The sequence below is a fragment of the Urocitellus parryii genome, chromosome X, assembly GCF_045843805.1.
Source record: "Urocitellus parryii isolate mUroPar1 chromosome X, mUroPar1.hap1, whole genome shotgun sequence".
In the NCBI taxonomy this organism is placed as follows: Eukaryota; Metazoa; Chordata; class Mammalia; order Rodentia; family Sciuridae; genus Urocitellus; species Urocitellus parryii.
The window spans coordinates 90,177,821-90,188,949 of record NC_135547.1 but is presented as its reverse complement, the minus strand read 5'-3'; the positions used below and the strand labels follow the sequence as shown (position 1 = coordinate 90,188,949).

The window sequence follows — 11,129 nt, the reverse complement described above, 5'->3', positions numbered from 1 at the left end:
TAAAAATAAAAGTAAAGTAAAAAGAAATACAGGCTAAATGACTGAGGGCATAACAGAATGAATGAATTAATACGAATATATACATGTTAGGCTAAATAAATAAAGTGGGATAAATGAAGAAACTGGACATGGTGAGGAGGACACCAATTTTCACATTTGGAATGTAAACAAACTGAGGTTTAGCAAGACAAAGAGACATTTATTTTATTTTTGTTTTAAAAACCTTGAGTGAAGAAAAGTGAGAAATTATATATAAAAAGGGCCCAGGTGTCTCTTGGGCAAGTGTGGGGCCCAGACAAGGATGACAGCATTGGAGACAGGAAGCTGACTGTGGAGGGACCTGGGGGTGGGCACAGAGCAGGTAGAATGGGAGAGCCACTGGGTTGCAGAAATTCTGAGGGCAATTCAGTCATCCCATTCGTCATCTTCAAATTCATCCCCGGCCTGGTCCTCTCCTTCGTCTGGACAGAGAGAAAGATGTGAAGTGGGACTCCAAAAGGATGGGAGGATTCAAAAGCCCTGGCAGGGTTAGGGGGTTCCTAGGGCCTAGGAGGTGAGGACATCTCTGAGGAACTGAAATCTCCTGCTAGAGGGAGAGTTGGGGCAAGATAGGGATTACAGCTGGGGTCTGGGTTCTAGTTAGAGTTGAAGTCAATATAGTATTGTAAAAAATGTGGTTAGTCAGAATATTATTGTCACACAAAAGGTTAATGGCAATCCCTCTGTCACTGGGAATTGAGCCCAGAGCCTCTATATAGCTGCATACTAAGCAAGTGCTCCACCTCTGAGCTTCATCCCCAGCCTTCCCTGTAACTTAAGGGGACAAACTTAAACATTATTAGCAAAGATGGGATTTATTATTAAATTTATTATTATTTCATGGCACAAGGTTACTGCTAATATTGTTGACCCATAATGGGGTTCATGATAATATCATTGTGAAAAATGAGATTTGTTATACTAGTCACGTAATGGACTCACATTCATCTTGTGTGTGTGGGGGGGATTGAACCCAGGGCCTTGTGCATGCGAGGCAATCACTCTACCAACTGAGCTATATCTCTAGCCCTCACATTCATTGTGTGGACACTTTCTGGGATTAATGTTAATATTATTGTCAAAGTCAGAGTTCATTATATTATTGCCACATAATAAGGAGAGATTGATATTACCTTCATATGATGGGTTAATGACAATATTGTTGACTCTGTTGGCTCATTAGGAAACTTATGTTAATATTATTATAAAAACTGGGCTAGTTAAATATTATTATAACATAGTGAATTAATGTAAATCTATTGATATATGAAGTTAACATCAGTATTATTTTCTTTCTTTTTTTTTTTCTTTTTTGGTAGTGCTAGGGATTGAACCCAGGGCCTTATGCATGTGAGGCAAGCACTTTACCAACTAAGCTATATCCCCAGCCCCATCAGTATTATTTTCAAAGACAAGGTTCTTAGGCTGGGGATATAGCTCAGTGGTAGAGTGCTTCCCTAGCATCCATGAGTCCCTGGGTTTGATTCCAGAGTTGAAAAAAAAGATGGGGTTCTTTATATCATTATCATTACACAGTGGTATAATGTTAATAGTACTGGATATATGGGGTTAATGCTAATATTGTGGATATACCCTGGCATTAATGCAATTATTACTGTCAAATATAGACTTAATTATATTATAGTCACATAATGACTTAATGTTAACATTGTCAAAAAGGAGATCCATGTGAATACTGTAATTAATAGGACAAGTAATAATATATATATATATATTTTTTTTTCTTTATAGTGCTGGGAATGGGACCCAGGGACTCATGCATGCTAGGCAAGCACTCTGAACTATTCCCCCACTGAACTATTCCCCCAACCCCTAGTGTCACTATTGATAGTGGCTGCTGGAATTTTCAGCCAATGCTAGCCCTGGGAACCAGGTTCATGGGCCTGGCAGGATAGGCTCACCTGAAGAGTGAATAGCTCTGCTTCTCTTCTGCATCACATGCATCAAGGCACCCACGAGCCCCTCTGAGCTCTGAGGTGGTGGCTGCAGTGCTGAGCTCTCTATGGCCCCAGGGGTCTGCAGCAAGCAAAGTTGGCATAGAGAGCTTAGACCTGTGAGATAAGCATTTTCCCTGGCCCTCTCTTCATTACTTCTTCTCCCACACATTCCAATCCCCTTCAAGGATCCCTTCCAACCTTCCAATCCTATTACACAAACCCAAAAGCTTGGCACCACAGTCAGTCTCAGCCTTGGTCCCCTAACATCCTAACTTGCCCAGAACACCTGGATTCCAGACCCCCAATTCTCCATCTTGCCAGTCCTCACCTTGTTCAGCTGAATTCCTTGCCGGATTTGATCCAAAAGTGCCCCTCGACCCCCACCAGGGGACAGCCCCCCACCAGGCACCAGAGTAGGAGGAGTTGGGGGAGTGACTGACCCAACCCCAGAGCTGGGTGGTGGTGGTGGTGGTGGTGGTGGTGGAGGTGGCACAGGAGGCCCCCCAATTCCAGGGGGAGGAGGGGGTGGTGGTCCAGAACGTCCAGTGACTGGAGGAGGTGGTGGCGGAGGGCCCCCTCGGCCTGGGGGTAGGGGTCCTCGGGGGGTTGGTGGGGGTGGGGCACTCCCCAAAGGTACAGGGGGCAGTGGACCAGATCGACCCTTGTTACCCCCCACCATAGGGGGCCGCTGGGGCTGATTCCCTCCACGGCATGGCGGCGGGGGTGGTAGAAGCGGTTCTGTGGGCAGAAAATAACCCATAACTGTGATTATTATCATTTTCTTCTGAACTTCAGTTTTGCTCATCTGTAAAATGGGTACCTGAAGAGATCAACTCCCCATTCATGCAGCATAGAGATTTCCATCATAATGGAGTAACTTCAGTGTATTTCAGAGGTATCAACTGTCAAGGCTGGAGAAGAAGGGATGTATAGATAAACAGGGCTCACCCTGACGTCTCATCTCCTGCCGCACAGCCTCCAGCCCACCCTGGTCCTCAATGAAGTCATAAATAAGTTTGGAGGTCTCTGCATCAGTGAGCTGGGCCTCGCTGATTCCTGCCTTGGAGAACAGGCTCCGTAGATCTGGATCTAGGTTGTTCACCTGCCCAGATGGAAAAAGGCCGGAGCCGGGTGGATGAAGAAGGTGAGGAGGAATAGAGCACAGATTAGCATTGGGTCCATCCAAAGGAGGGATCCAAGAGGGACGTGGAGAGGGCAGGGCAGGCTCTAGGGGTGGGGTCTGAGCAGTGGTCCCTGGAAGGGTAGGTGGAAACTGAGTGTGGAGCAGGGGACTTTGGAATTACTCACGTCGAATCCATTCTGGGGGTCCCAGCCCACATGGCTGACATGTCTAGAGGAGGTGAGAAGATTCCAGTGAAGCCCTGCTGCCCTACCTTCCTAGATGTGAAGCCCTCTTGCCCTCTCCTTCCCAGAGGGATGTGGAGGGGCCAGAATGAGTAAATGAGTCTAAATGAGTATGAGCAGGAGTTAGGGAATTAAAGTGTACATAGTTTGTGGTGCCAGTTTGTCCATCTATCCCTCTTTCTACCATCCATCTACCATTTACATATCCACCTATTCATTCACATTCATCAGGCTACTGACCTGTTCATATATCTGTCCCCCCATCCATCTGCTCAAATATTTATTTACCCATTTGTCCACCAACCTGTTTTCACATATACTGTCCACCTAAACATGTGCCTATATTTTCTCCCAAATAGTCATTTTTCTACCCATTCAACCATTTACTTCTATTCACTTATCCATTGAACTGTCCATTTGTCTATATATCTGTCTGCCTACTGATCTGCATCCATCTTGTCTGTGAACCAGTCAGCCTACATATCAATCTGTCTATATACTCATCTATCCATCCATCCATTTACCCATTTCACATCAACCCTTCTACTTATCCATCTAATCATCCCTCTCTCCCTCCCTCCCTCTCTGCTTTCCTCCTTCCTTCCTTCCTTCCTTTCTTTCTTTCTTTCTTTCTTTCTTTCTTTCTTTCTTTCTTTCTTTCTTTCTTTTTCTTTCTTTTTCTTTCTTTCTTTCTTTCATCTGTCCCTTCACATACCCAGCCCATCCTACCATCCTCTCAGCTGTCCATCTATTTATATGCTCTCCACACCCAGGGATCTGTGGGCCCCTGTGACAGAGGATCTCACTTGAATCCACTGGGTGCACCAATATCAGCCTTGCTTATCTTCTTCTTCCCTGAGCGTTTCTTATCAGCTGGGCCAGGGCCAGGTGCTGGGAGTCCACGATAGCGTGAATTTGTGATATCAGGGTTCTGGATGTCCACTGTTACCAGTCCCAGAGACAGTGGGCCAGCTGGTGGACCTGTGTGGAAAAATAGGGTAAATGGACCGTTGACCAACTTACCTACCAGCCAAAGCATAGGGACAAGAAATGGGAAGACTGTTCAGCCCCACTTGGCAGTTCTGCACATGTCTTGGGGTCAGTAGCCTTCCAGGCCCCCACAATGTATGTTAAATGATCATAAAAGGAGAGGGTGATAGATCTAAGTAGGGTCTATGGAGAAGTAGCTGGATCAAGAAAACCATTCATACATTCAGAGATTCAACCCAACTAATATATCCATACATTTATTTTTTTTTAAGAGAGAGTGAGAGAGGAGAGAGAGAGAGAGAATTTTTAACATTTATTTTTTTTTTAGTTCTCGGTGGACACAACATCTTTGTTGGTATGTGGTGCTGAGGATCGAACCCGGGTTGCACGCATGCCATACATTTATTTATATTGCAACCTCCCATCTCCCCCTACTTAGCCATCTGTCTGCCACCAATCCATACAACCATTCATATGCTTATCCATCCATATATCCATCCATCCACTCACCTCTTTATACATTTATGTACCCAGCCAACTCTCCTCCATCTATGTACTCCCTACTCACCCATCCATCCAGAGACACAGAAAAGAATCATCATCACTTACCACCTTGGTCTCCACCCGGATGTGGGGGCAGGGGTGGGAGACCTCCTCTTCTCTCTGGAAAGATTGAATGAGTTGAGAACTGTCACAACCTTGCCACAGGTTCCTGGGATAGCCCTTATTACCCCTACTTGCACTAAAGGACTCACCTTCATTAGCTGGTGCTGGTGGTGTGGGTAGCTGGCGTCTGTCTGCAGCTAGACAGGTGAATTAGAAGTCAGAATCATGAGAAAGGTGTTTCTAGATCCCCACCTGTGCAATCACCTCTTCCCAATTTCTGTCCTACCCCAAGACCTCCTCACCTCCACTTTGCCTCTGACTCCTTTTTTGTATCTTCTCCTGGACCAGGGCCCGGAAGGCCAGGGCCTCACCCTCGTCTGCAAAGTTCAGCCCCACTTGGCAGTCCTGCACATGTCTTGGGGTCAGTAGCCTTTCAGGCCCCCACACCTTTCCCATCTTCTCCCCACACCCCAAATGATGCCCAAGGATCAGTTGGCCACTTACATCTCCAGCAAATGTGTGAAAGAAGGGGGTGGGAGTGAAGTAGACCAGCTGCGAGTACAGTTCCTGTTCCCAGAGCAGCCGGCCAGCCTGGAGAGGAGCAGGGTGGGAGTCAGGCTAGTACTGAGGCAATTCTGGGTGTCAGGCCTTGGTTATCTAGCCAGAGAATATGGTGTCCTGATTTGGGGCCTTGGTCTCTGACCAAGAAAAGTTTTAGCTCAGGATCAGAGAGTTGGAGTTCTAGGTATCAGATATGGAGAGTTGGAATTCAGAGACTCAGATACTGCTGAGAATCAAACACTGCTGTGAGAAATTTAGATTGGGGGTTCAGGGCCCTAGATGTGAGATTGAGGGCTTGAGTTAAGAATTTAGAACTCTAGGCCTAGGAAAATTCAGAATATTGAATTCAGAACAAGTTTCAGGTAAAAATACAGTGCTCATTTTTTTGGGGGGGGGATTTGTGGAACAGATTAGGCTTAGGGAGTGTATGATATATTTGGGCTTAGAGATTTTGATATGAAGACCTTGGGTTCAATAATCCCAGGTTTAGAAAGGCAAAACTGAGTGGTACATGCCTGTAATCCCAGCAATTTGGGAGACTGAGGCAGGAGGATCACAAGCTGAAGGCCAGCCTGGGCAACTTAGCAAGACTCTGTCTCAAAATAAAATAAAAATGGGTGGGGATATAGCTCAGTAGCAAAGCATCCTGGGAAAACTGAGTTTAGTATCTGTATAGTCTTTGGTTCTGGGGCTCAGGGGTTCACTATCTGTCAGAGGGCTCAGGCTATGGACACAAATCTGGTTTTGAGGATTAATAACTGGCTTGTATGTCCAGTGGGGCACAGGGTCACCTGAAGGCCATAAAGGCGAATGAAGTAGGACTTCTGGGGGTTATCCTTCACGAAGCACACAGCCCCACAGTGTTCCATGGTCCAGTGCTCAGCTCCAGGGGGCAGCGCCAGGTACAGCTGAACAACTGCGGTGGCCAGTGTCTGGGAGGGGAGAGTAGGGGTCAGTAGAGTCTGCTCAGGGGTAGTCAAAGGGCTGTGGAGCCAAACCTGGTCCTTTCTTGCCCATGGCTGTCATGGGCCCAGAGGAAGAGCTATAGCCAGAGGGAAGGCAAGTAGACATACATTGTTATCTTCCTGGGATGGATGAGTGGATCCTAGGAGATGAGATGGAGGAAAAGGAAAGGAGAAGAGGCAGTATGGGAAGAAAAAGGAGCATCAAGAAAGGATGTGGAAGAGAAGGACTTAGGAGGGAGAGGAAGAGGAGCTAGAGAGGAAGAGGAGGGAAGGGAGGGACAAAGGGAGGGCCAGGAATTCAACTCACCCAGCATTTTCGGCCAAGCATCTCGAAGAGTCGCTGGTTCTCATGATCTTGGAGGAGAGTGGAGGGAATGTTCTGCTGAGCTGTTGGTCCTCCTCGGCCCCCAGACCTGCTTCCCATAGGACCCCCACTCATGGTGCCTTTCGCCCTTGTCCTCTCCGTTTGTTAAGACTCTGGGTGTAGAGTAAGAAGAGGAACTTCCGCAGTGAGCAAGGGAACAGGAAGTGCAAAAAACCACAAGGGAAACAAGTCCTCCAGGGGCCCCTCAATGGGCCTGGTCTCCTCCTCCTTAGACAGACTTGGGCCCTCCTCCATTTGACTGACTAGACCCATCTTTTTGACCAGTTCAGGTCCTCCTCCTTCTTTCTTACTCTCTTAAGGCCCAACTCCCTCTGGCTGGCTCACACCTGCCTCCCTTTGGTTCGCAGCAAGAGCTGAACCATATGAGCACCTGTGCAGGGCTGGCTTTGTGGGATGTAGTCACACAGCAGGGTGACCTCCTTCCTCTCCAGACCACCCAGTTAGCTTGGGGTTGAGTCTCAAGGCCCCTAGTCATGAAGGGTTACTTCATTACAATTTTTTCCTTTTAATTATATAGTGAGCCCCTGTATTCCCATCCCTATCCCAAACCCCCACCTCCACCCTGGACATCACTAATAATGTATAAGCAAGCCCCTGACTCACTTTCCCATCACTTACCCCTGCCTCCTGTAGCTCCCAGATTACTGTCTGTGTATCATAACCCTTCTAAAAGGAAGGAGGGACTGGGAGTGTAGCTCAGTTGTAGAGTGCTTTCTGGGCATGCGCGAGATCCTAAATTCAATCCCATCACTGCACACACAAAAAGGAACTTTGTAGCACATACAAATGCTGAAGCAACATCTTGTTTAGTTTTTGAACTTTGTTTTCCAGTGCTTGGCATTGAACCCAAGGCCTCACACAGGCTGGGTAAGCACTCTGCCACTGAGCTACATCCCTGGCCCTTCAAAAATAGTTCATTACTGGGGAATGAACCCAGGGGTGCTTTAGCACTTAAGTAGGTTCCAGTACTCACCCCTTTTTGAGACAGGATCTCACTAAGTTGCCCAGCTGGCCCCCAATTTGCAATTCTCCTGACTCAGCCTCCTGAATAGCTGGAATCACAGGTGTGCACCACCATACTCACTGAGTTTTTGAACTTTTTGAATATAATCTTTGGAGAATTGCTTTTTCCCCATTTGATATTGTACTTTGTGTTTTGTTTTGTTTACTTTTTAAAATTTTGGTGCTAAGGGTTGAACCTAGGGCCTTGCACATACTAAGCATATGCTCTATCTCTGAACTAACACCCCTGACTCTTCTAATTTTGTCATAACACTCATGTAGCACTTAATATATGTACCAGGAACTGTTCTGATCCCTTTATATGAGAAATACTTTAAATCATTGAAATCCTCATAACAGCCTGTGGGATACACATTATTATGTCCATTTTACAGATGAAGAAACTGAGATTCAGAGTAGTTAAATGGTTTTCTCAATAGCACCCATCTAGCAAGTAGAGAGCCCAGACTGCAAGCAGGGCAGTTGGGGTGTGTGGTGCACTTTTATACTTCTGCTCATGCCTTCTCTTCTGTGATATTACAATTAATATTTACTTGTAAAGTTTGCTATTCTTTGTCATTGCTATATAGTATTTTATGGCATAAATGTGCAATCTGTTTATCCACAGACTCCTGTTAACAGATTTTGAAGCTGGGCGTGGTGGCACACACTTCTAATTCCAGTGACTCAGGAGGCTGAGGCAAAAGAATCGCCAAGAGGCAGAAGGATTGCCAGCCTCAGAAACTTAGTGAGAGCCTATCTAAAAAAAAAAAAAAAAAAAAAAAAAAAAATTCTGGGGATGTAATTCTGGGGCAATTTTGAGATGTTTCTGGTTCTTACTGGTGGGAGCAATGCTGCATGGTCCACATTGACATGCAAACTCACACAAGGGTAATCAGTGGTTTCAGAGTTTGCACATCCCTAAATTTTCCAGATAATGTTAGATGGTTTCCTCAGGTGAATGCCAGTTCAGTCCCCTGCCTCCCTGGATGACAGTTTCCCTATCCATGAAGTAGACCATTTGGAGATATGAAATTCTTAGGCACAGGGACAGCACTTTGGGGAGCTGAGCAGGTCTAGGATATGACTGACACTCTCCCAAGCAACTGAAAGTGAAACAGCACATCTCTTGAATGGCCCACAGGCCTGCCTGGAAACCTCTTGGCTCCACACACCCACAGATTCAGAGGTTTTCTCCTGAACCTAGGCTCAAACGTCCTTCTAGTGAGGCAAATCCAACCTCCCTCCCACCTCTTCCCTTCCCAGCTTAGCTTATGGTGCCCACACTTCACCACATCATCTCACACCTCCAAACTGGAGCACCTTCCAATCTGTTAATGGGAGCAAGCCCCTACTTGGGCATTAAAAATCCATTATGGCCAGGCACTGTAATGCACACCTGTAATCCCAGTGGCTCAGAAAGCTGAGGTGGCCTTAGCAAAAGTGAGGCACTAAGCAACTCAGTGAGACCCTGTCTCTAAATCAAATACAAAATAGGGCTGGGGATATGGCTCAGTGGGCAAGTGCCCATGAGTTCAATCCCCAGTACACCAAAAAAAAAAAAAATGTAATTTTAAAAGTCATTGCATTCATTCCTCCACCCCCACCCCCAGTACTGGGAATAGAATCCAGGGGTGCTCTGCCACTGAGCTACATCCTCAGCTATTTTTTACTTTTATTTTGAGGAAAGGTCTAGCTGAATTGCAGAAGCTGGCCTTGAACTTGGATTTCTCTTGCCTCGGCCTTACCAAGTCACTGGGATTATAGGCACGAGCCACCACAGCTGGCACAAAACCCATACTGGTTTTTGAAGATTGTTCTTGGTTCCCAAGAAAGATTCTCTGACATTCACATATGTGACCACTTTGGCACAAAAGCCTTACAGCATGGGGACAAAGCTTTGTGTCGTCTTCCCTAGTGCATCAGCATACACTTGTCTATGTTAAACTGGGAGTCATAATGTGGCCTTGGTACCCTGAAATAAACCATCAGGTAAGCGTATGTTGTGATATCAAGATGGTGTCACTCAAAAGAGTCAATATAGCTGTTTTTAGTTTGTGGATCATCCTGTTGAGAATCCTGCATGTTTTAGTTCATTTCCTCAATGTCAGAGTTGGCCTTTGAAAAGCTCTTAAGTGCTTTGTGTGACATGTCCACTGCCTCTGTAAACTTTTCTTTTTCAGTACAGCAACAGGAGGCTCTGTTGACTTTTACAATGACCTTTAGGGAGGGGAGTTTGGAAGTTATAAAATGTTATAGGTTATTGTGCATATCCTACTGGAAGTAATTGTTTTTGAAAAGTATCTTATAAAGCTGGATACAAATTAGCTTGTGGGCCGGAAGGTCATTCCCTACCCAAAGACTGAAGTGAAGATATTCTTTACTGCCTTGTAAAAAAATTATAGTTCTGCTCTTCATATTTGTCTTTAGCCTGCCCTGAACTGATTTTTATCAGAAGTATGAGGTAGAAATTCAATATAATGTTTTTTTGCTTTATGGATGGGTGGTAGTCCCAGTGCCATTTACTGAAAAGTTTATTTCCCCCACCAATCTGTAACACTGACTCTTTTGTAATTCCAGTTTCTGTGTAACTGTGGTCTGTTGATGTTTCTTTTTTTAATCTGATTCATTGGTCAATTTGTCTAACCTTGTAGCAGTACTGTACAGTCCTAATTACTGCAACTTTGGAAAAATGTCTTAATAAAAATCAGGATGTCTCCACACTTTATCATGACATTGAATAACCCCACAGCCAACATCATTACCAAATTCAAAAGTTCAGAATCAAATATAACATTTTGGAACTTAAAAAAATAAAGTATCTGGAACAAGTGGATACTCAAATGGAAGGAATTGAAGGAATGAATGAGGGATTAATAATAATGTCTAATTTGATTTGGTGTTTCTTCAGATTTTTCTAAGTATCTTACATGTATGAACTAATTTAACATTCACAGATGACTGTCATTACTATTTTCCTGATGGGGATCCTGAGGCCCAGAGAAGCTTAGATAATTTGCACAAGTCACACAGCTTGTGAGTGGTGGAGCTGAGGCCAGTTATGTGAAAAATCTTTCCTAAACTGTTAGGTGTCACACAGGGACCAGGATAAAATTATTATGCTCCTTCTGTGTCTCCATCTTACTTCTTTCTCTGCCCTCGGATTTATCCCACTTAACTCTACATCAGGGGATGCTAAACCTCTGCTACATTTCCTGGTTGCTTTTTAAACTAACATTTAAAAGTTGTATATTTCTT

At 45.1% G+C, this 11,129-nt stretch overlaps 1 protein-coding gene across 1 annotated transcript; it reads right to left on the bottom strand.

Annotated features, from left to right (window-relative positions):
* Positions 1-228: 228 nt before the first annotated feature.
* Positions 229-6,947, bottom strand: Was (WASP actin nucleation promoting factor). Its single transcript, XM_026406745.2, has 12 exons — positions 6,792-6,947; positions 6,311-6,451; positions 5,463-5,549; positions 5,261-5,363; positions 5,108-5,155; positions 4,962-5,015; positions 4,169-4,343; positions 3,306-3,348; positions 2,946-3,099; positions 2,326-2,735; positions 1,962-2,076; positions 229-461 (listed from the first exon to the last, which is right to left on the bottom strand). The coding sequence occupies exons 1-12, from the start codon at positions 6,921-6,923 to the stop codon at positions 406-408; spliced, it is 1,518 nt and encodes a 505-aa protein (XP_026262530.1). The 5' UTR covers positions 6,924-6,947; the 3' UTR covers positions 229-405.
* Between the last annotated feature and the right edge of the window lie 4,182 nt (positions 6,948-11,129).